At 38.3% G+C, this 25,508-nt stretch overlaps 3 protein-coding genes across 3 annotated transcripts; all 3 read left to right on the top strand.

Moving 5' to 3' along the window:
• The first annotated feature begins 410 nt into the window (after positions 1-410).
• znf706 (zinc finger protein 706) lies at positions 411-5,629 on the top strand. Its single transcript, XM_079258824.1, has 3 exons — positions 411-487; positions 4,121-4,256; positions 4,340-5,629. Exons 2-3 carry the CDS (start codon positions 4,122-4,124, stop codon positions 4,433-4,435), a joined length of 231 nt encoding a protein of 76 aa, XP_079114950.1. The 5' UTR covers positions 411-487; position 4,121; the 3' UTR covers positions 4,436-5,629.
• Positions 5,630-8,071: 2,442 nt separating this feature from the next.
• Positions 8,072-15,846, top strand: LOC306769640 (14-3-3 protein beta/alpha-B-like). Its single transcript, XM_079258323.1, has 6 exons — positions 8,072-8,130; positions 10,166-10,473; positions 12,633-12,756; positions 13,521-13,684; positions 14,375-14,470; positions 14,562-15,846. The coding sequence occupies exons 2-6, from the start codon at positions 10,180-10,182 to the stop codon at positions 14,634-14,636; spliced, it is 753 nt and encodes a 250-aa protein (XP_079114449.1). The 5' UTR covers positions 8,072-8,130; positions 10,166-10,179; the 3' UTR covers positions 14,637-15,846.
• Positions 15,847-17,911: 2,065 nt separating this feature from the next.
• Positions 17,912-25,390, top strand: LOC306770282 (polyadenylate-binding protein 1A-like). Its single transcript, XM_079259129.1, has 14 exons — positions 17,912-18,629; positions 20,346-20,539; positions 21,155-21,270; positions 21,562-21,701; positions 21,773-21,867; positions 21,988-22,125; positions 22,479-22,574; positions 22,731-23,097; positions 23,205-23,315; positions 23,430-23,572; positions 23,690-23,774; positions 23,980-24,110; positions 24,796-24,895; positions 25,007-25,390. Exons 1-13 carry the CDS (start codon positions 18,437-18,439, stop codon positions 24,886-24,888), a joined length of 1,902 nt encoding a protein of 633 aa, XP_079115255.1. The 5' UTR covers positions 17,912-18,436; the 3' UTR covers positions 24,889-24,895; positions 25,007-25,390.
• Positions 25,391-25,508: the final 118 nt, after the last annotated feature.

Here is a 25,508-nt window from a genome sequence, read left to right as displayed (position 1 = left end):
ATCGGACAAATTGAATTCATTTATCATATTGTTTATTAATAATCAGTTTAACTGGATTATTATTGCATTAGAACTGTTTTCACCTTCCCCAGAGTTGACAAAAGAGGATGGCTTTGACAAAGAAAACTTTAAACAGTCCTGTTGGATCTTTTTCGTGTGATCACGGCCTTGCCATTTGTAGATTTAACAAAATCTCGATATATGATAATGTTATAGACTGAATAAAATTCGGTATGCTGCCTCTAATATGTAACTTTTAGCCAGGATAATTTGCCGTAACAAATAATCCACACAAAAGCCCATTTCACAGTTTTGTTATTTCTCGACATCATGTGATTGCCAAAATTACTGAATCTAGTTGGGATACCTGAATGCAGCACTGACGTTGACTTGTCAGTGAGAAACCAGCAGCTGTCACATTTGTGACTGTGTGTAGGTGGGAGTGTCAGGGCATCTTAAAAACGACACGTAACGCTGTTTTGGCGAGGTAAGGACTGCTTTACAAACATAAATGGACTGCAATAAAACGCGGGTTATACTAACAGTAACCTAAGCCTCGGGTTTAGCCAAATCAAACCTCCATGTGGTCAGCCGGCTAGCTAACAAGAGCTGAGGCTAACATTCACCAGCTGTCACTTCACTGCTAACAGATTAGCGAAAACAAACTTGCACAACTACGTTGACTTACCTACCTGCATTTATTTTCAGTAGGGCAAGTCTTTATTGTTATTAAAAGTAACACGTGGATATGTTGGTTGAACTACATACTGCATGACTGCAGTTAATTATGAAACCTAACATAAGTGCAGCTGCCAGCTAATGTTAGCTCACTTTTAGTTTACTTAGTCTTGACCCCTCACCTGCAGTAAGATACTGATAAAATCACTCCACAACGCAACTTTAATATGTATACAGACATCCGAAAATAAAATAAAATACTTTTTAAATAGGATCCCCGCTGTAGTACCTAATATGTACATTTAATTCCGGCATGTTAGTCTTGTTTACCTCAAGGAAATGTTGCCAACTATACTCAGCAGAGCAAGATTTCTTCATTTTTAGTCTGTTAGCTTCATTTTAGTGGGCTAAAGCGTGGGTTCAAATTCCTTGTGCTGCATGATTACAGGTTACTTAAGTATTTAACGTTAACATGTCAAATGTAAAGCCACACCCATATATGAGTAGAAATAGATGTTTGCATTGAAATGTGATTGGAGTATTAAACAAGAGTTAGTAGCTTAGTTCCTTTTACGGATTTGTTATTAGATTACATGGATCATTATTACATCAGTGTGTGGGCAGGATGCTACGTTTGCATTGATACCATTTGCTGGAGGTGCAGTTGTTTACAATATTACAGCAGCACCACATTAATATTGTGATGTCAAATGAATTGTCAGGAGAGTAAGCAAGTTATACCTGATAAAAAATAAAAAAAAGGGTAATTTGTTTCTGAAATGTGACAAAGAAGAATGAAATAGTACTTTTAAGTAAAAATGAACAAGTAATTAAATTGTACTCCAGTATTGTACAAAGATGTGTTGCATACATGTGTTTTTCCTATTATTGTCTGCAACTGATTATTAGGGTCCGAACCCATACGAAGTATGGCAAGGCCCTATTGTTTTCCAAATGTTTATTATTCTCCTTCTCGTTCTTCTCGTTCTAAGCACAACTCGCTCAATTTGGACCCCCTTAGACCCCGTGAAAAGTTGCGAAACTTGGTACACACCTCACGTCCGGTGAAAATTTCGATAATCTGGCGTTTGTATGCACGCCAATGAAAAAATGCCTCGACAGCGCCCCCTAGAAACGCCAAAAATGGTCTCTAGAATGGGGAAAAAAATCTTAGTTTGACGTAGGACGACGAAATTCGGTACACATGTCTAGCACATCAAGACATGTAGAAAAGTCAATGAAACGCCTGTTGTCATGGCAACGGGCTGTCCGCCATCTTGGCGTTTACGACCATATTTTTGCCCGTTTTTGTCAATTTGGGCGCGTCGCATTTGAACGAACTAGTCTTAGGGGATTAATGCTATTGGTTCCACATTCGCCATGGAGCTTCGTGACAAGATGGGGACCAAAAGTTATTCAAATCTTTCTGATAGGAGAAAGCGTGTTACCGTGGCAACCCATGGAAAAAAGCGTTCTCGCCATGAAACACGGTTCACTCATATCTTCGCAGAAATACATCCAATCGGAACCAAAATTAAAATAATTCATATTTTGTAGGTCCTTAACGCATTGTGATATGTATTGTGGGGGGGGGGGTTATATTTTGGGGGGGCCCCTAGGGGCCCGATCGTCTACTTTGAGCTAGGGCTACGAAATTCGGCACACATGTGTATTAACCCTAGGCAAGCATAAAACTCAATTAAGCACCTGTTACCATGGCAACGGTGTGTCCGCCATCTTGGCGTTTATGCCCTTTTAATCACTTTAAGCGCATCGTATTTGAATGTGGCATTTACCGTGGCAACCCATGGAAAAAAGCGTTCTCGCCATGAAACACGGTTCACTCATATCTTCGCAGAAATACATCCGATTGTAACCAAAATTCCAACAATTCATATTTTGTAGGTCCTTAACGCCTTGTGATATGTATTGGGGGGGGTATATTTTGGGGGGGCCCCTAGGGGCCCGATCGTCTACTTTGACCTAGGGCTGCGAAATGCGGCACACATGTGTATTAACGCTAGACAAGCATAAAACTCAATTAAGCACCTGTTACCATGGCAACGGGGTGTCCGCCATCTTGAAAAAATCCTCCTCGCCATGAAACACGGTTCACTCATATCTTCGCAGAAATACATCCGATTGTAACCAAAATTCCAACAATTCATATTGTGTAGGTCCTTAACGCCTTGTGATATGTATTGTGGGGGGGGGGGGGGGTATATTTTGGGGGGGCCCCTAGGGGCCCGATCGTCTACTTTGACCTAGGGCTACGAAATGCGGCACACATGTGTATTAACGCTAGACAAGCATAAAACTCAATTAAGCACCTGTTACCATGGCAACGGGGTGTCCGCCATCTTGAAAAAAATCCTCCTCGCCATGAAAGACGGTTCACTTATATCTTTGCAGAAATACATCCGATCTGCACCAAAAGGGTCAGCATTCATATTTGATAGGTCCTCAACATATTTTAATATGTATTGTGGGGGTGGCACATTTTTGGGGGGCCCTTAGGGGCCCGATCGTCTACTTTGAGCTAAGGCTACGAAATTCGGCACACATGTGTATCAACCCAAGACAAGCAAAAAACTTCATTGTGCAGCCGTTACCATGGCAACAGGGTGTCCGCCATCTTTGAAAAATTCCATCTCGCCATGAAACACGGTTTACAAATATCTGTGCAGAAATGCATCCGATCTGCACCAAAATGGAAAGCATTCATATTTGGTAGGTCTTTAACATATTTTAATATGTATTTTGGGGGAGGCACGTTTTGGGGGGGCCCCCTAGGGGCCCGATTGTCTACTTTCACCTAGGGCTACAAAATTCGCCACACATGTGTAACAACCCAAGGCGAGTAAAAAAGTGCATTGACCACCTGTTACCATGGCAACGGGGTGTCCGCCATCTTGGCATTTACGCTCATTCAGCGCTGTATGTGCACTGTTTTTAAACTAATTAGTGTGGGATTCGTACCATTGACTTCACATCCACCCGGAAGCTTTGTAACAAGTTTAGGTGGGGGGTTCGGCATGAGGCGAGGACCCGATGGATGCCGCTTGCGGCTTTAATTTACTTTGTGGCTTTTAAGTTAGTGTAAACATGCTGCCATAACACTTGTATTTAACTTATGAGCATATAGACACCTTGGTGATGTTGAAACCTTTACTTGCCTTTTAAACTATGGTTAAGCAAAGACCTGCTGCTTGTGTTTAACAAGGAGCACCTTTGTTTCTGTACATATCTGATTTTCATCTTGCTTAGCCAATTGGGAGAACTTGGTCCCCCCCCCCCCCCCCCCCCCCCTCTTGTTTTGTACTTAAACCTGTTCCTGCATACAACAATGGCATTGTCTACACTTCAGAAAATACTCATTTTAAATTGATTTTGTGTTTCCCATGAGTCCCTCATCTTTGAATTCTCTTGTTTTTTTCCCCAGCATGGCACGTGGTCATCAGAAGATTCAGTCACAACAGAAAAATGCCAAGAAGCAGGCAGAAATGAAGAAGGCCAAGGGTCATGATCAAAAGACGGCAGCCAAAGCGGCACTAGTATTCACCTGCTCTGTCTGCAAAGTAGGTTTGGCAACCCATAGGTTTCAACCTGGTTGATGCAGGTTTTGTATTTGTATGTAACTATGTTGATGTCTTCCCTCTAGTCCCAGATGCCTGATCCAAAAACATTTAAGCAGCACTTTGAGAGCAAGCACCCGAAATCCCCGCTGCCTCCTGAGTTAGAAGGAGTGGAGGCATAAATGGCCACCATGGATACCGAACTCCTAAAGGCCCTGAATCAACTCTACACTTGACAGCACAGGATGATTTAATATAACCAACATGAACCAGTTGTCTGTCTTTTAACATGCCTGGTTGCCTTTGATGCAATGCTTCCTCCCAATCTGACATGTTTGTCCTTGTGTTTGAAGACATGCAGAGATTGATCCAAATGCAGTTGTGACTTTAGGGCTACTGTAGACCTGTACGATCAATGAACACGGACTCACTTCTTGGATAAGCATATGAAAATATTTCTTGCTGCTCGCTGCTGTACTAACTAAAGTTTTGGTGGAGTAACCTTTATAGACAATATGCCACATGAGGTAAGAACACGATATCCTTGAAGAGTATGGGTTTGGATTGTGTGGAACAATTCTGACTTTACTTCACTCATGGCAGTGAGAAAGGTGACCTCATTTGTTTTAATAGTGCTGTGAGTAATAAATCAAAAGGAGGCTGTGACATCTTTTTCCAGTTGTACACACTGTAATTCCTCCATAGCTCTACCTGCCCTGTTATACTGCAGTCTTTGCATCTAGCTAATGTAATTTTGATGTAAGGACATAAAGATGTGAAACTTTGCCCGCTATTTTGAAGCTGTTGCACAAATTGTTGGTTAGTAGAGTCACATGGTAGCCTACCAGCAGCATTTGTATGCTTGGGAAATAAATGTATTCTCCAATGATATATTATACCTTTTTATTAAATCTTACTTTGTTGTATATCTGCCTTTTTAAATTGTCTTTTATAATGTTTTTAGGACAAATGATGAAACATAAAAAAATCACACATTTTAATGATGACAACGTTTGGATTAATCTCCCTTGTCTGGTGAGGGGGTATTACATATTTTCCAATTTTACTGATACTTTGTATGTATATGGTCTTGTTTTTCTGGCTTAGCGGATTGAAATATATTGTATTTGCATCCAAAGGGAGTTGCAACAAAGTAGTTGCTGCTCTGCCTACTCAATGTAAATCACTTTATCAGCTGTCAATCTTCTTAATGTGCAAAAATAAATGGTATTTTAGAACAGTATTACATTCGGACACTCAGAATCTTTAATATATGACTAAAGCAAAAGCACTAAGATTCTGTTATTGACAGCTGACTTTGACATTATCCCAGCAGGATGTGTTAATGGATTGTGACATTTTAAAGAGAATAAATTAAACTGCACTCTGCTTACATTAATCTGCCAGTCCTGTAGCCCACAAAGGCTTTTACATTTGCTCAACCTAAATGTTTAAATAATTTTCATCAGTGCTCTATTGAAAAATGGATGATATTAGATATATTTTATGATATGTGATATACTCACATTATTAGATCAGTGTTTACTCACATTAACTGACTACAGAAAAAGGTTCAAACTGCAGATTATTTTTAAACAAAAATCATCTAAAAAGTAAGCCAGTACTATTAATTTCCTTTTCTCCATCAAAGATATGTAAAGCAGCACAAACTAAACTGAACATGCTGTTTGTATGCTTGCCTCAGAGACAACACAGAACCATTGCATTTTACATCAACAGTGTACCATTTAATCTGTAAAGGCTGTTTTTTTTTTTTTTTTTCCTGCCCACTACTATCTTTCAAGGCCTTTGTTTCTTTTATTTTGACTACTCAAGAAAACACAGGAGAGTCTGTGCTATCCTGCCTGTTGCTTTAAGGGTTTGAATGACTCGCCTTAGTGAGTCATAGCACACATTGTTCCCCTTTCTTCTTACTCATAATCCACATCTTCCTTCCCATCTGTAAACCTGTGCATGAGACAAACATCACACATGTTCATTCATACATACAGAAAAACCTGTTAATCTTTTGGCCTCTATAAAATAAACCACTGGACCAACAGGGGGAAAAAAAGAGCACTTGCATATAATGAAATTACTTGTCTTAATTAGGTGAAAGCATTCTCCCCAGTTATAGATCACCTATTTTTAAGGCCCAAATCTCAGTGAGAGCTCTCACTGTGGTGGTGGTAAAGTGACATTCAAACAGTGGTTTAGGCCTTGTGTGCAAATGTGCAAAACTAATCCAGAGCAGACTGTGACAAATGTGTATTGGAATCTATCTTTTGAAGACCGCCACTTAAGTTTCTGGATCCCAAAGTTTCATGACACCGTGGTAGCATTGCTCCTATGTTATTATTGCTTCTGCTTTGGCACAAAACATGCAACTGTTGTAAGTCTTTTCAGAATGCATCTTGTTGCAAAATCCCACAGACACAATGAAAAAAATGGCACACCCTTTGGTAAGGCTGATTATGTAACAATTTTCAACAATTTTTTTTTATTGACATCAGAAATATTCAGTGCCTCCCACCTTCTTTATTTCCCCGCACAAAACCATGTCTTTAATATTGATATTAAAAAAAGAGGGTGCCCAGCTAATGACCCCGAGGCTTGGCTTCACTGTTTCACCCCTATACAAGTCTCTACCTGTTTTACTTGTTAAACTACAAAAAGCTTGTGGAACTGGTAGGGAAAACAATGATGTAGGTATCAAATACAAAACTGATTCATCCTAAGCAACCAAAATTTCCGGGAAAGGATAAATTATGGATATAAGAAGAGAGTTCAGAACGTGTAACCTATTATCTTATTCACAATATTAATCAAGACGGCATTAAAATGTCGTATTAAACCCATTTAATCATTGGTCATTTGTAATTGGTTTAAGAATTTTTCCACATCCCTTATGTTGGAAATTTTTTTGACCACGTAATGATGGAAATACGGGTTTACAGGAACCTAAAATTTAATAATTTCCATATTTACGACATTAAGTTAGGACCTAAAAACAAGTCAGTGATTGGTGTTTCTTAGCTTGCAGTCCAATTTGCTATTAGTATTTATATTGATAGGTCAACAAATGGTTACCAAACCTTTAAATATTCTTATGTGTGCACATGTGTGTTGTGACAGTAACTGACATGACATACCGAGCAACTTCAGCTCACTTTAGTTCTTCACCAACTTTTATGAAGCACTTCCCTTATTTATTTATTTATTTATTTATTTATTTATTTATTTATTCATTCATTTATTTATTTTCTTAATTATTTTTCATTTAGTTAGTTAGTTAGTTAGTTAGTTAGTTACTGTGAGAAACTGTTTTATGAAACTTTTGTAAATTTGTCATTTTAATTTCGAACGACGAAATGACAAAGAAATTACGAATGTAACTACATGTCCCACAAACCTTTGCGGCTTCAAATGAAACCCTCATGTTTGTACGTTTAAAAGTACATTAAACCCTGCGCTCTCATACATTGACTATATTTAGGTCTGCATTAAGAGGCCCTTTAGTGGTGGATAGGGTTATTTTCTTAAATATCGCCACAAGGCTTAAATTAGAATACAAATTAGAATACAAAAACAAAAAGATGCTTGTAAAATAAATAATCAAATGTTAATGTCAAAATTATTATAAAAGTTTAGCCATTGGGGTTTTTATTTCTTTTTTTTAAATTTATTTATTATTATTATTAATTTATTTCTTTGCATGCAAATTTGGTTGCCTTAGCAACTCAATTCGGACGTCATTCGTCCCGGTGCGACCCTGCTGCTCTGTCTTTGATTGGAGGGAAACCCCGTGGATGAGCGGGAGAGATCATCAGCTGTGCAGCCGGGAATCAGGAGCAACATCGTTTAACGACACTTGCAGGTTAGTACACATTTATTTACGTTTTAGAATCGGTGGAAATTTTTTACAAAATACAGGTATATTTGTTCGGCGTGCCCTGGCACGCTTATTATTCCACATTATTTGGTAGTTTTGAGTCTGTAGATTGAAATAATTGATGCTCCGCTGCTCAGTCATTGTTCGGCGCTTGCTGAATGGGAAACGCAAGTTGCTGCACATTAACGCATCTATTCGTGTATTCGATGTGCTCTGGAGAAAGCATTGGGAATACAAAACCGACTTATGTTAATGAATCAACCTAAAACGTATATATAATATTTGCAAACCTAACAGCGCTGGTTTGTTTTCCGGGAAACGAAAAAGGGCGTTCACTGTGAACTGAAGTAAGCTAGGCTCCTTTCATTCCAGTGCTATCGATTCATTGACACAGTTATTGTTCTGTCGGGCCTTTTGTAGCGTTGCTAACCCTTTCTTACAATTAACGCTTGAAATGTGACATTATATTAATTTATAAGGATGTTTAAATTCGGCATTTTTTCTGTCCGGATATGGTACATGCTTGGTGGGCAGGTGTGTGTGTGTGTGTGTGACGTGAAACTGGGTGGCCGACATTCCTCACAAGGGCGCAGGTGCCTGGGTGCTGGGAAATGTGGTCTTTTTTTCCCCCTTCTTATGTGGGGAAGCTGGAGTTTTTTTTGTTGTTTTGTTTTGTTTTTATTTTAATCTCATACATGCTTGTGAATTTGATACTTTGATATATTAAATAGTGTCCTTAGAAAACCATTAACTGTTTTTTTTTTTTACACTTACAGATTGTTCTTGTTTCTATAAAATAATTTACACAGTATTATTTAATCACTGACATCTGTCTATTTTATTCTATTTCTACAGTCATTTAGCACACGCTTTTATCCAAAGCGACTTATATATGAGCGTAAGAACACACACACTCATACCTTGATTGGCACATGGGGCGGGCAACTTGGGGTTCAGTGTCTTGCCCAAGGACACTTTAGCACTAGTAAAGGGGAGCGCCTGGAATCGATCTCCTGATCCTATTGACTTCAAAATGCAAAGAAAAGTCATAACCATTTTTTATTTATTTTATTTTTTTTTATCAGTGGCCTGGGATGATGAATTTCTTTCCATCAACAGGACTGTAAACTCAATAATATTCCCTTCACATTCACTTTGAAACCAGCTGTGATGTATTAATGTTTTAGATCAGATGAGTGGTATTTTCCAAGCATTTTAACAAACACAATTTTTAACCTTCGTTTTATTACACTCAACAGATTCATATCAGTCATTGAATTAAATCTGGCAAAAAGTGAGTCATCCTTGCAGTTTTTAAATATAGGAATAAATTCACTAAAGCAACAAAAATTTTCTGTATCTTCCAGCTCTAATCTGTTTAACCACTAAGGAAGCTAACATTTGCAGCCCAAAACATTTTGACTACTATACATGACATTTCATTTTATTATTCTACTTTTTTTAATATAGAAAGTGAATACTCTTTAATTACTTGACCCTGAAAGATATCGATGTATTGATTATTTTGAGGCACAATAAATACATGTGAAGCTACATTATGCTGGAAGGGCTCTATTAGTTAGCACTATAATTGTGAATTTCAAACATAACCTTTTTCATGTGTTTTTGACAACCAACATCACATACCAAGTGGATTTTATCAGTAGCACAAGTCAGGTCTGTGGGACATGAGCTCAAGGCTGAGGTAAATTATGTAGTAAAACCGCTTTATGAAAGCTACTGTGTACACATCCAAATTCCATAAACATTGTCGGAAAGGGAAATACTGATTGAATTACAGTATAAACCATTTGGTTTCAAGTAACTTTCTCGAAAGATATTAATAATTAGTTTATGAGTCCCTACTTCCGTGTTTTCCAAATACAAACTAAGGAAATCAGGTCACACAAGAAGGACAAGATGTTTACTAGGAATGTAGTCATTCATGTTGAATGATAAAATCCCTGTGTCTCTCCTCTGCCCTCTTTGTTCCTGACTTCCTCTGGCCTTCCTTCCTCAGCCCACACAGAAGCCATGGCAGACAGGGAGGAGATGGTACAGAAAGCCAAACTGGCTGAGCAGGCCGAGCGCTACGATGACATGGCCGCGGCCATGAAGGCCGTCACAGAGGAGGGCTCGGAGCTGAACAACGAGGAGCGCAACCTGCTCTCAGTCGCCTACAAGAATGTGGTGGGGGCAAGGAGGTCTTCGTGGAGGGTGGTGTCCAGTATGGAGCAGAAATCTGATGATGGCGCCAAGACCGCACTGGCAAAGAATTATAGAAAAGCAATTGAGACGGAGCTGAATGAAATCTGCCAGGATGTTCTGGTAAGGAGAGGGGCATTCATTGTGGGAGGGTAGATGGTGACTGGTTTAACTGTTAAATTGAAGTCATGTTAAGATGACATAATTGATCTCCACCAGTCTTTTACTGCAGGGATTGTGGTCTTGCCAGGCCTTTTTTCAGAGATGAATGAGTTGTGATGAGTTCGCATTTATTATAGAAGTGTTTCGCACATTGACTGCCCGTGTAAAGGTCAAAACAATTTACTCCCAGTTCTCCCATTATCACTTTAGAATTTTTCTTCTTGATAGTATATCATACACATAAAATCTCTCTACAGTGCTTGCTTAGCAGTTTCAGTTTTCAGACTAATTTATATAATTTCTGAGTCCAGTATTGATTACTAATATGCTGAGGAAATTTAAAAAAAAAAAAAAAAAAAAAAAAAAAGGTTATAATTGAGCTGCAGGGTTGGATCACAATCCTTACACTCAACTGACACCTACTGGTTTTCTGTGGTATTTGTGGGAATGAGTTGGAAGTACATTGTAAGTAAAACAGGGATCATGTTAACCTTCTGTTTAAAAAGATTCAAATTAATCAGAAATGTAGAAGCTGTCCCCATAGATCAGTCACTATCAGCTTAGTAGAATCTTAGAAATCCCAGTGAGTATGGATAAAATAAATAATAAAATAAGTTAATCCCATTCATAAATTTAGCATCAAGAGTCATGTTGATTAAAATGAAAGTTCCTACTTGGCTGATGTGTTTGTATCCAACTCTGCCAGTAGAAATAACAATGGTTTTATGTTATGGCGAAACATAATGTCATATACATTTGGCAGGGGAAAAGACCACAGGTATGAGTTATAGCTCTGTAGTTATCAGGAATCAAATGAGGATTGGCCTGGTTTTTAAGAGCTATTATCATGCTGCTCAGCTGTAGAGTTGATGTAATCCTGCCTAAAGGCAAATGAGATATAAACCTTTTTACTGTGGATATTAATCCAATCTGGGCAAGAAATTTGTCTCAATTATATAAAGAAGAATAAAATATAAAAATGTCATTATGTAGTGTATATAATGAAGAAACTGGTAGAAAGACAGTAATGGAAAAGTATGCAGACAACATGGTTGGAAAAGCATTGTGAGATATTTTATAACAGCAGTAGGCCTCCAAAAGAAATCTTGCGTATGAAATTCTGGAGATTATGTGAACAATGTAAGGCAAGCTGTTATATCTTCTTTAGAATGCCTTTTTACCATACCTTATTGACAGAGTTTAAGTGATACAATTCTCAAAAATGAACCTATTTAGATTTTAGATAATATATATGGGGAAAGGAAATAAAAAAATTCTGAATATATTCCAAATGTTTGTGGCAGGTAAAAAAAAAAAAAAAAAAGCCATCAAGAAAAGTCTGATGCATTGCATCAATTTCTAAAATAAGATGGATTTAATGCAAAACATGTATAAGATGGAAATCTTGGATATCTCTGCTATACTAGACTTAAATAATTTTAGAAATTTTCTACAGTACCTAAACATAACATATTTTTCTTGGCTTAATTGTGAATTTATGCCTAGTGGTGTGTTTTATTCTCTCTTCTCCAATTTATGGACAATTGCAATTTTTTATGTGTATCTTCCTGTTTTGTTTGAAAAGAAAGGGGAAAAAAAATATTCACATTTAATCCAGATTTTTTTTTTATATGTTACATTGGTACATTATACGATAAATGGTGCATGTCTGAGAGTGAGGTTTTCTGTTAGTGTTGATACTGAATACAAAATGAAGCTTCCCATCCTAAGAGACATGTGACTATCACAATAAACATGAGTACATAAAGATACATTTTCTGTGCACATTCAATTGTTACATTGTTACAGCTGTTTTCTCAAAAGAACTTTGCAGTAGGCTTGCATGCATTTTGCCTGTTAAAGGGTTGTACATGCAGTGTTTACTTAGAGAGTGATGTTAAGGAATGCTGAAGATGGCAGTCTGCAGCAGTAGAGGTTGGAGGGTCTCCATTGCAGTAAATGTGAATCATAAAACTTGTCATAAGGCTCAAGCTTCACACTGAATGTATTTGTTAAAATGTGTGACCTCCTGTTACTGCTGACTTACAGCTGCTAGTTCATGTATGTGTATGAGTTACAATCATTTCTGATATGCTAAAGTTTCACCCTGTTATTTGCAGGATCTTCTTGACAAACATCTGATCCCCAAAGCTACACCTGCTGACAGCAAAGTCTTCTACCTAAAGATGAAGGGAGACTACTACCGCTACCTGGCTGAGGTGGCCACTGGAGAGGACAAAGAAGGTAAATAAAGCACACCTTGTAAATGCATGAAATCATGCTCTGCGCATACACACAATATCCCATTTAAAATATTAAGCTGCTGTCTAACCAGATCTGCCTGTGAGCAGTGGTGACACATCTGTTGGATTGGTAGGAAGTGGGTTCTGATTAAGGCTCTCATAAATCCTTCACAGCATGAAGACACTTGGCTTGTTTAAGGTGTTTGTGGCCAGAATACTGACATCCTCTTTGTCCTTGACCTGCAACTGTCAGCCATCCTGCAGGCATTGGTTGCTACTGGGTTGTCATGGCAACAGGAGCAGTACTAGGGTGTTGGCTGAGATTGGTTGCCAGGATGTGTTTTTTTAGTTTATTTTGTAGCAGTGGGGGCATTTCAGGCATGTTTGTCTCCTATTCTATTTTTAATTTCAGGTTGACTAATTCATTTCCATTGCAAAGTTGAGTACAGTTCCTTCAGCAGCATATACTTTTAAAAATTCCAAGTAGTTGAGAACAATGAGTTGTCTCTATGACGCTTTGGTTTGTTGGAAGTCTTGTTCAGTCGTCAAAATGCAATATGTTATCAGTCTTTAAGTTGGGATTGCCCGGATATTTACTTTTTTTTTTTGTCTTTGTGTGTGTGCTGTTAACACTTTTTTTCCCATGACCAAAGACATGTACTGACATAGATGGTTTTAATTGCCAGCAGTGTTTTGTTTAATAAGATTAATACTTCACTGTTAGACACTGATCTTCTTAATTGGTTTTTTCTATTCTTTGTGAAGCCATCATTAAGAACTCACAAGAAGCCTACCAGAACGCGTTGGATATCAGCACCAAAGAAATGCCGCCCACACATCCCATCCGCCTGGGCCTTGCTCTTAACTTCTCTGTCTTCTACTATGAGATTGTCAATTCACCTGACAAGGCCTGCCAACTGGCCAAATCGGTAAGAATCCTCATACACTCTTATATGTTGATTTGAATTTTTATTAGTTTTTCCTCTGCCCAGTTTGTTTTACTTTATTCATTAAAACAGTTGTTTTTGTCCATAGCAAAAGAACGGTCCTGAGACCACTGAGCAGTATTTAAGCTAAAGCGATGTAATTTAACTTACTGCTATGAAAAGACACTGATTTCAGTTGTCAGATTCAGACATGCTCTAGTGTTAACCCTCATTAACACAACAAACTGCTGTTTTTACATTTTGATCTGGGAAAAAAAAGAGACTAAAAAAAAAAGCACTCAACAAAACCAATGTCACCTTGGTAGTGTGTGCATGCACACACAGGGCCCTAATGTGACTTACAAGGTGACCTTGGTTTTGTGCTGTCATAATTTTACCAGGCAATAATTGTCAGCTGGATGTTTACACAAAGCCCAAAAGATGCTAAGACACTACCAGCTTGTTTACTTTACTGCAATACCAGCAGAGCCCAATAAATGTGAATAAATAAAAATTAATTGCATTTACAACATTCTTTTATGATTTTTATATCAAGTGTGTCTGTCAGTGGAAAAACAAGGTTGATCAGTCAGACCTGTATGTATAAATTATTTTTGAAAATGTTATGTTTCCTGTCAGGAGTCTGCACATTGTTTAAGTTTGAAAACAGACGAGACTCTTCTTCTCTTTCAGGCCTTTGATGAAGCCATTGCCATGTTAGACTCCCTCAACAGTGACTCTTATAAAGACAGCACCTTGATCATGCAGCTCCTCCGTGACAATCTGACAGTGAGTCTTGTCCTCATATTCACCGTTTGTCATTTGCAATGGTTTCCCTTTTGACCATCTGCTAAATCCTGTGTCCTGTGCTGTGTTGCAGCTGTGGATGTCTGACATACAGGGCGAGGGCGAGGGTGAAGGAGAGGAGACGGAGCAGGCAGCTGAGAAAAACTGAACTTCAGAAAAGGGGGGAAAAAAAACAAAACATTTTTTACCTCTCACCAGCCTAAGTTGTGTGTGTGGTTGTGTGTGCACATACATGCACAGATATGTATGTTTACACTCCACTCACAATGTGTAAAAGTACAGTATGTTTGTGCAGATACATTGAAGTGTGTGTCTTATTGTATGAGCACCTCCACAGAGAAATGAATGGAATAGATTTGTTTTTTCTTTTGAACACAATTCATCATGTGAACCAGTGGATGTTCATTTTTGTCAGTTTTAGTCTGGATGACGTCCCTCCTTTAGATACAAATCTGCCCAATGCTCTTCAACATTACTCGCTGTAGCAAACTGCTGCTGTTGCAGGAAATGAAACAAAAAAACCTCTGACTGTAATTCTGAGAATTTGTATGTTTTTACTTGAACTGAACATATACATTTGTTACTTTAGTCAACAAAACTATGTTGAAGCCACTGATTTCACCAAATTTTACAACTGACAATAGCAGTGATCATGTACTGTTGGCAGATATTTATTGCTTTTCGTAAAGATCTATTAACATAGTGCTGATATCCATCCTGCCCTGTTGGTGTCCAGTGTAGCAGGTAGTGTTTTATGGATGGTACATATGTCATGATTCAGTGGGTTATATGTGCATTCAGGCATAGAAAATGTTTTCTGTATGAATGGCCTTTTTTCCTTTTGTTTTTTGAGAGGATCATATTCCACAGTGAAACATGTAGACAATTTCCTGCAGTTTTACATACAACATGAAAAGGTTTAGACAGCGTGAGATAAAGTGAACAACTTGATCAAATGGCTTGATACTGTAACTTTTTGATATTTTATCTTTTCAGCAGCGCAGAGGATACTTTTGCCATGTGCGTTTATGTGGCTTTCTACTCTTTTTCTATTCAGGTGTTTTTTGTATGTTCTTTTTGTGTATTTTTTATTCCCTCTGACTCTTGATTTGACTCCTGGAATGTATGCGGTTGTCAGTAGTATGGTGTGAGGGTTAGGCATGCTTTGAAACTGGCCTTTTTTTTTTTTTTTTTTCTTTTTCTTTTTTTTTTTTGTGCTTAGAATTTAACTTTAACCTGGTGGTTTACAGTAACATTTGCCTGTTTTTGAAAGTGAATCATGAAAAGACAAAGTAAAACCATACAAAGTATAAAACTGATTATTAAATATCTTGGTAGAAAGCTGCATCAAAGCTATTTTGTCGTTACAAAGTAGAGCCAGTTTCTTCTAATCACAGTGTCTTGGTTTTAAAAAAAGTTGGGATGCAGGATTCAAAATTTGCCAGTTACACTTGGAGTACGTTACTTGGTTATGTGCTTTCATGTAAGTGGAATTAAAACAGTAAAATTAAGTGTACTGTGTTCTGTCCTTTCTATTTACAGACATTTCTACAATCAAATCTCTGGATTCTTGAGACTTGGTTGATTTTATAAACTAAATATTAAAACCAGCAAAGAGTCACAATGATATTACAGATGTTGACATTATTGTACTTTGAAGTGAGTCTTAATCATCAAGATCAGGTTTCACCGAACACAAATTATGGCTTTGCCTGATTATTTAAATCTATGTTGGACAAAAATTCGTGATGCCTAGTTTTAAGATGCAAAGTCTGTCAAACTGGCAAACACTACTGCAGTGATTTTTGATAAATGCATGCTATTGCTGAAACTACTGCCCTCTACAGGTGACTGAAAGGCATAAAATATGCTGACTTGTAAGGCACAGAGTGCTGTCATTTGCTCAACCTTTGCTGTAAACCTAATTTAGGAGCAAAACTAGCACTGTACACAGTGACACCCCCCACCTGATACTGATATCTGTAATAAACCTGCCCTTCAGCTTTGGTCAGAATGTAGTTGAGTAACCCAGCTCTTATATGCACTTGGATATCATGTAGTTAATGAATGTTAAACCACACATGTTAAATGAGTGTATGACTGACTCCAGCATATCACAAGTTCAGAATGATTTAACCAGAAATCACATGTCATAGCTTCATGAATTATTAAACAGGCCTCTGGAAGAGACAAAAAAAAAAAAAAAAAAAAAAATCTGCAATGCAACGAGTGTTGCCATCTCATTTTTGGACTTGGTTTATGTTGCAAATTTGGTGTTCTTTCTTGTTTTTAGGTTGAATTAGATTTCTGAACTTAAAAGCAGGCGAATGCAAGCTCAGAAGAACAACTAGTTTTATTTTACACAGTCATTATTTATGGAAAGCAAAATCAATGTACAGAAGCAATCAGTGGAAAATGTAGTATTAACACTCCGCAATTATTTCATCACTGACTATTACCACCAAAAATAAGTTGTTTTTTTTTTATATGAGTTTTATCATACCAAGGAGGAAAGAAAGAAGCAATGACCTTCGAGGAAAATACAGCTGTCAGTCTGGGCAGGTTTGTAAGACCAGTTTTTAAGGAGTTCATTCTTACAGTGTGAAAGGCCATTCACAAGGGGAAAACATTCAAAACACTTGTCAGTCCTCCCAGAAATGGATGTTCCAATTAGGTAAACCCAAAACAAAATAAACAAAAAAAACTTTGTTCCTGCTTAGTTATCATGGCACTTGTCAAAAAGTGTAACAGTAAAAAAAAAAGACTGAACAAGAATGATTTCTTTAGAATTACAATGACAAATCACCTTCACCTCATGGCTTCTGGAGCAATGTACTAAAAGTTTAAAGTGGAGATAGTTATAAAGTGGAGATGGTTAGTTACAAGGCACTGTGCTATCAGGGGAAAAATGCGAACACATATCAGCTCAAACAGCAACTGTCGTACATCATTTTTGTTAAATAAAGACACTGCTATATTTTGTATGTTTTTTAAAAAAGATATCATTTAAAACTTCAGGAATAAACTATTCATCTATTTCCAGTAATTATAGAGCTAGTTGATGGAATTTCCAGTAAGCATTTCAAGGAACTCAGCGGTGGGGATAGTGTGTTTATCTGATATACCGACAACTCCTCAACTCTTTGATCCAGGAGGAATTCCATGCATTCTTGATTCTGCATCGTTGTTTTCCAAACAATTGGACGTTGTCGTCAGTACAATGAGTCATTTAAATCTTTGACAACACGTTTTACATGATTTCATCACCATGCGTACATTTGTTGTAAACGCCTCTTTTTTTGTTAATAAATTTTTAAAAAAAACTTTTTAAAACTACACTAAAAGCTGATTGGTCCATTTTAGTGACGCGCCCACCAGTATATATAATACAACCTCTCGTTCACTTCCTTCCCCTCAACCCCGGCTGTCAGTTGTGTGAATGCGTGTGTGTTTCTGAGCTTGCTCGGCACACATTCTATAAAAAAAATAAAAATACAAAAAAATTTCAAAACATAAAAATACAAAAAATCTTTTTTCCCCCATTTTTTTGGTAACAAGTCGGTGAAGCTGGAGTAGAAATTCGAGGACCGGACGGTAACGTACAAGACAGGGCTACCTAACCAAACGTATCGAACGCCAAATTTTTTTTCAGTCGACGTGTTAAGAAGCGAGGCCAAGTTACAGTTATATTTTCTCTGTACCGCTTTATGTCAGATCTGAAGGACAGTTTTAACCTCGAAAGAGCCGTGACATTTGTGTGATTTTTGAGATACATGTTGTAAATTATACTCCGCAACACTCCAACTGACGAGTCAACGTTTGTTTAACGTGTACCATCAACATTCTCCCCCAACTGACGTGACGACAGCGACGTTAGCGAACCAAAGTTTTTCAGTTGAGAAAGTCGAGCCAGTCTGCCTATTCCTCTAGTCTTTGCAGCCAACGAATATGAACCCCAGCGCTCCCAGTTACCCTATGGCCTCCCTCTACGTCGGGGATCTGCATCAAGATATAACTGAGGCCATGCTGTACGAGAAATTCAGCCCTGCTGGAGCTATCCTGTCGATCCGGGTCTGTAGGGACATGATCACCCGGCGTTCCTTAGGGTACGCCTATGTCAACTTCCAACAGCCAGCGGACGGTAAGTTATTTGTTGTAAAAGAAAAATACCAAGTACAAATTATGACGACTGGCGTTTTTTTTTTTTTTTTTTTTTTTTTTTTAAAGTGACATTCAAGTGAAAGCTAGTCTTTACTCCACGTGACTGCAGCCGACATATTGTAGGCTTGGTTTGCTTATGTGAACCTCCCTGCAGTGGCGTAGCAGAGAAACGCCGGGCCCGCCCTGCCCTGCCCTGCCCTGCCCTACCCCCCTGTTATGTAGTAGTACACTGTTAACTGGCAGCATTTTTATCACTTTTTTGTCAGGGCAACACCCAGCTGTTTATTCTAAAGTGCTGACAAAATAGTCGTTTTGAATCCTCCCAGATGCCTGTAACAAATGATAAGCTGTGAACATTTAGCTCTAGGTTTAAACATATAAACTGGCAGTTGGTTAAATGTTATAATGTATAATCCTTCTGTATCCTGGACACCAGATGACCACACATGACATTTTAGTTATATTTATTAGTGTTTCTATTGTTTTCACTTTTAATACTTGGAAGATTGAGCCTTTCAGATCCACTTTAAGCATCCCCATAATCTTTTCTGTGGTATCTTTGTATTGTACTAAAGCTGGAACATTTCATGGCTTTAGTTAATAAGTACAGACTGCATTGATAAAGGATTTAATCCACTTGCCCACATTAAATACAGTTTCCTGACTCATAAGGGCCATGGTAACCTCTGTATACTGTGGCACTATAAACAATTTCCTTTAAGCACAATATGGGGGCCCAACTATTATTTTTGTACTTATTTTTTTTCCAGAATCCACATAGACATGAACACTTTGGTAAATAATAAGACCGAAGGTTTCCCAGCTAAATGTGTTCCGAATTATTTATTTGACTCAGTTTTGTATATACCAAAGTGGATATTTCTATTTTTGTGGTGGGGAAATGAACAGTTTTTTGGGTTTGTGTGAAAATTGCAATTGCTATTTACAAGTACCAAAAATAATGGTAGAATGCAGCCAAAAAGTTGTTCTCCAGTTCATACAGAGAATAAAGATGTTCTATAAGGGAGTAACTACTGTGAAGTAGTTACTTTGATTTAATTTGGAAATATTTGCACTTGACTTCTTTGCATGCAAATATTATTGCAGTTTTGTTGTTTCTACATTCCCTGCCAGGGATTTCCAACTTTGGCTCTCATGAGCTACTTTAAGATGTTTCCTTACTGCAACAGAACTCAATCAAATGAAAAGCTCTGCACAAGCCTGTTAATGATCATTGATCAGGTGTGTTGCAGCAGAAAATCATCTAAAACCTGCAGGACCGTAGCTCACGAGGACAGGAGTAGGAAATCCCTCGACTACGTAAACCACTTTTCAGAGTATCTCAATAATCCAGACAGCTGAAATTAAACTAAGGAAGAGAAAATGTATGTTTACAAATTGTAAATGCAGTGTGTCCTCAAAGAGCAAGAGTTAAGAGAATGGCTAAACCAGCATACGTTCCCATTTGCAGTGCAGTAAAGTCCCCAGCTAAAGTTCACAGTCCCAGCCTGATCTGACCAAAACAGTTTCATTCTGAGCAGTCTCGTCAGAGCTTGGTGATGCGTGTAAAATATTTTTATGTTGTAAATTTTCATTTCATTGAAATAAATGCTGTTGTAATCTCTCAAAATGTGTCATCTGAAATTTCACACATATTGAAAAACAAAACACAAACAAACTTTGATTCTTTTCCCAGCTGAACGTGCACTTGACACAATGAACTTCGATGTGATCAAGGGGCGACCTGTACGCATCATGTGGTCGCAGCGTGATCCATCACTGAGAAAAAGCGGTGTGGGAAACATCTTCATCAAGAATCTGGACAAGTCTATTGACAACAAGGCTCTTTATGACACCTTTTCTGCTTTTGGGAACATCCTGTCATGCAAGGTAAATCACAAGTGATTGCCATTGCTCTGTGGTGCTGCAATACATTGTAGTGTTCAGCACAGTTTGCATGTGCTTGCTTTCCTAGGGTTATTTTGTACTACAGACTTGTGTGTGAAAAGCATCCTCTCTAATTAATACATATCTAAGTTTGCAGTTGATGCTGGGACTATTCACCTCTGGGACTTGAGTAAATGAACGCATCATAGTTTAAATGTGTCACTGCAGATTTAATTTTGTAGAAATGTAAAGTTGAACATAGATTGTTACGGAGATAAGTCATTCTTTTAAATAGAATTTTTTCAGATTTAACCAAATAATTAAAATGTGTGGAAGTTTGCATGCTCACAGTGATCATAAATTGATCATTGTGTCCAACCAGGAGACCCTGCAAAAAATGGAAACAAGTAAAACTTAAACAGCAGTGGAAATGAAAAGGAATGCATTTTTTAGTTTTAGACATTGACAAAGTACAACTGTGAGAATGAACTGCAAGTTTGTTTTTTGTGGTGAAAGGAAAGTCAGAGTGCGACTCTCCCAACAAATTGTTAAGGTTCATTGCAGCATGTGTGTTTGTGTGTGTCCTTTAAAAGCAGCATGCCTCCTTTTCTCTTTAAGGTGGTTTGTGATGAGAATGGCTCTAAAGGCTACGGCTTTGTGCATTTTGAGACTCAAGAGGCAGCTGAACGAGCCATTGAGAAAATGAATGGCATGCTGCTCAATGACCGAAAAGTGTAAGTTATTGTCTAATTGATGAGCTCTCGACAATTTACTGCATACTCTTTGAATTTGACAAAGAACAAAAAATGTATAAAATATTGTCCATTTCTTTTAGATTGTTTGAATGTTAAACTGTCATTTTATATCACTTTAAACAGACAATTGGTGTTTTAGGAAATGAGTTTTCAATATGGTAGTCATATTAGATTAACTCAGATTAATTGACAAGATGGGCTCAATCCTGTTTTTATACTAGCAATGAATGTTGTTGTTTCTTTTTTCCCCCACTTTGCTTCATATCATAGATTTGTGGGCCGCTTCAAATCTCGCAAAGAGCGCGAGGCTGAACTGGGTGCCCGAGCCAAAGAGTTCACAAATGTTTACATCAAAAACTTTGGAGATGACATGGATGACGAGAAACTGAGGGAGCACTTCAGTAAATACGGTAAGTCAGGGTGTCCACATTTCCAGTTGCTCCTGTAACAGTGTTGTTCATTAGAGACCATTTCTGCTTAGGAAATGCCATGAGTATCCGGGTCATGATGGATGACAGCGGTAAGTCTCGAGGGTTTGGATTTGTCAGCTTCGAAAGGCACGAGGACGCCCAGAAGGTAAAATTTGAGCAAGGTTTTTTTATTTGTTTTTTTTGTTTTTCTTCTTATTCCAGTGTAAACTAGAAACTAGCCACTAATCCTGGATTACAATGTTCACTTTTATTCTAAATATTTCAGGCTGTGGATGAAATGAATGGAAAGGAGCTCAATGGCAAGCTCATCTATGTCGGCCGTGCCCAGAAGAAGGTGGAGCGACAAACAGAGCTGAAGCGCAAATTTGAGCAAATGAAACAAGACCGTATGAATCGTTACCAGGTCTGTTTCTTTGATTTTAGAAACTTAATAGTAATCAACTGAATGGGGGAATTGTAAAGATGAATGTATTGTGGTTGTAACTGACTTTAACTTGTAAAATTTATAAATCTATAAAAATTCTGCAGCTTTGTCAAATTCAGTGCTTCCTCTGTGGTAGGTTGCACTGGCCAAAATGGCTGCAACAGTGACTGCAGTTCATGGGCCCCATTTTTCTTTACTGTGAACTTTGGGGATAGAAATGTACTGCAGACAAAATTAAATAAAATTATTGAGGAAATATTTAACTATTTGTTTTATACCTTTATAATTAGTTTTAGAAACAAAGCTTGATTATAATCTTGTTTTATTTGCAGGGTGTCAACCTGTATGTGAAGAACCTTGATGATGGAATTGATGATGAACGCCTGCGAAAGGAGTTCTCACCATTTGGCACCATAACCAGTGCCAAGGTAGGATGTCTGCTGTTTCTGTCCCCCTGTTATAAATAAAGAAGAAGGGAATACGGTTGACCTGCTACTCATGGTCTTAACCAGATTAATTACCCTGTATTTTGGTGTTATTGGTTCGAGATTATGTATAAATTATAATTTGGTTCTTTCTCTTAGGTGATGATGGAAGGTGGGCGTAGCAGAGGCTTTGGTTTTGTCTGCTTCTCGTCCCCAGAAGAAGCCACCAAAGCTGTTACAGAAATGAACGGACGCATTGTTGCCACCAAGCCATTATATGTGGCCTTAGCCCAGAGGAAAGAAGAGCGCCAAGCCCACCTGACCAACCAGTATATGCAGCGAATGGCCAGTGTACGTGCAGTGCCAAATCCCGTCATCAACCCCTACCAGCCTGCCCCACCCTCTGGCTACTTCATGGCAGCAATACCTCAGGCTCAGAATCGTGCTGCTTACTACCCAGCTGCTGGACAGATGGCTCAGCTCCGCCCGAGCCCACGCTGGACAACCCAAGGTGTCAGACCACAACGTAAGTGCCTGTCCTTGGATCGCTTTTGAACTCATTCTTGATTTTGAAAACTTGAAATTGTGCAGCAACAGGATTGACACTTGTGCGTTAAATGCTTTTTTGTTCAGACTTCCAGAACATGCCAGGTGCCCTGCGCCCCTCAGCACCACGCGCTCAGACCTTCAGCACGATCCGACCTGCCTCCCAAGTCCCCCGCATGATGTCTGCCCAGCGTGTCGGTCAGTCACAAACTAACAGTCGACTTCCAACTGCACAGCAAGTACACATAAACCCTGTTTGTGTCTTTGTGTATCTTGATGTTTTCTCTCCTCTTTTTGCTCTTCATGTAACAGCACAGAATGTGGGCCCTCGACCAGCCTCTGCTGCTGGTGCAGCAGGCACTCCAGTGCGTGGAGTACCTCAGTACAAGTATGCTGCAGGAGTCCGTAATCCCCAGCAGCACATCACTGCTCAGCCACCAGTTACCCTGCAACAGGTAAGAATGCTTATATGGTCTAATTTGGTGCAGAGAAAGTTACAACTTCTCTGCACTACCTCTGGCACAATTTGGCAGCGCCGTCTGACTTCTTATTAACTACGTCCTAACCCACAGCCTGCAGTCCACGTTCAGGGACAGGAGCCTCTGACTGCCTCTATGCTGGCTGCTGCTCCACCACAGGAGCAGAAGCAGATGCTGGGTAAATTATGTTCTCACTCATCCATGACTTCATTTCTTTTTTACTATGTAACAATACACTAAATCCAAAATGGAAGTTGTCCCTTTTCTGATATGACTTATTTGTTTTGCATGTAATGTATTGTACGTTGCATGTTTACGCTGTTTTATTCCAGTCTCTTGGTGGATTCACCTTCTGTTTCAAATCCTCTCTGTCACTCCTGTAGGTGAGCGTCTGTTTCCACTGATCCAGAACATGCATCCCAGCCTGGCAGGCAAGATCACTGGTATGCTGCTGGAGATTGACAACTCAGAGCTGCTCCACATGCTGGAGTCCCCAGAGTCTCTCCGCTCCAAGGTCAGCACTTGAGTTTCTTAATAATAAGCACTTCCTGTCTTTAATTTTCAGAAGTGCACTGGGATTTTGCATTAAAGAGAAGTGAGTTCTGGTGTTAATGTATGCACCATCTATTGAAAAGAAAATCTTGTGTACAAAATATTTGGTTTTGAGTGTTTTTTGTGCTTTTAAATATGGGACAAGTGAATCATGTCAAAGCAGGGCCATTTGTTCTGCAGCTCGTTACATATGTTTTGAAACACAAAATGTACCAAGCTTTAACTGCTAGTGTAGAAATGTATCTTGATATTGATTTCTGTTCAACAGAATATTTTTCTATTTGCTTATCACTGTTACAAATATGTTTGAATAAAGGTATTGACAACAAACATAGTCACCAAAGAGCCTAATTCATCATTCTTGACATGTTAAAAAAAAAAAAAAAAAAAAAAAAAAGATTCTTTCCACTGGGATTTTTTTGTAGCACTTCTGCTGCCTTGGCTATTTAAGCAGACATTTTTCTGTGCAACCTGAACCCTTCTCCATTTCTGTCTGTGAGAGCACATCTTCAGTAATCTGACAAGTACATGTATGAGCAATTGCAGAGAAAGTCCAAATCAGATTCTTAAACATCTTTAAAAACTGCTAATGATGCCTCATCCTGGTGGTGGATGTGATGCTTATATTAATTGACCTTTTCTATTAGGTGGATGAGGCAGTAGCTGTGCTACAAGCCCACCAGGCCAAGGAGGCTGCCCAGAAGACTGTGACAAATTCACCTGGAGTCCCAAGTGTCTGAGCCCAAGGTATGAGTGTTCAAGATCAGAGGGCTTATTTTGTTCAACTGTGAAATGAAACTGGGATATCCATTTCATTGTAGAATATGTGAAATTTGGTCCTTTTTTTTATTTTCACAGGAATGGGGAACCTTGAGACTAGCTTCACCGATGAAAAAAGGACTTTAAAAAAAAAAAAAAGTTTAAAAAAAAAATGCAGAAAACAAGTCAAATAATACATAAAAAGCTACGGTAACAAGTATCCAGCCAGGCCTAAAACAAAAAAGAAACATCAGGTCTGGTTTGCTGAGTTTAAAAAAAAGCACAAAAAAAGAGAAAAAATCCAAATGAAAAAATGTTAATTTCCTGGGGTTTTAAAGGAGTATTCTGTGACAAAATATGATTGAAAGCATACCTTTACGTCATTTTATCCCTTTTAAGTGTTTGAATGTTTGAGTTCTAAAAGCCTGTTATTGTGACATTTCCTCTCAACCTTTGCTTGCTTAAATAAAAGTTCTAAAACAATCTGCATTGGTCTGTTTGTGACCCTCCCTCCTCCAATCCACAAGGATAAGTCATTTTTTCTGATTTCATCTTAATCATAGGACTTACTTAAATAGATTTGAAGTGTAAGTAGTTAAAA

Source organism: Telmatherina bonti, assembly GCF_933228915.1.
Source record: "Telmatherina bonti genome assembly, chromosome: 19".
In the NCBI taxonomy this organism is placed as follows: Eukaryota; Metazoa; Chordata; class Actinopteri; order Atheriniformes; family Telmatherinidae; genus Telmatherina; species Telmatherina bonti.
Note: the sequence above shows the minus strand (reverse complement) of the source record. Positions and strands in the feature narration are given on the sequence as shown.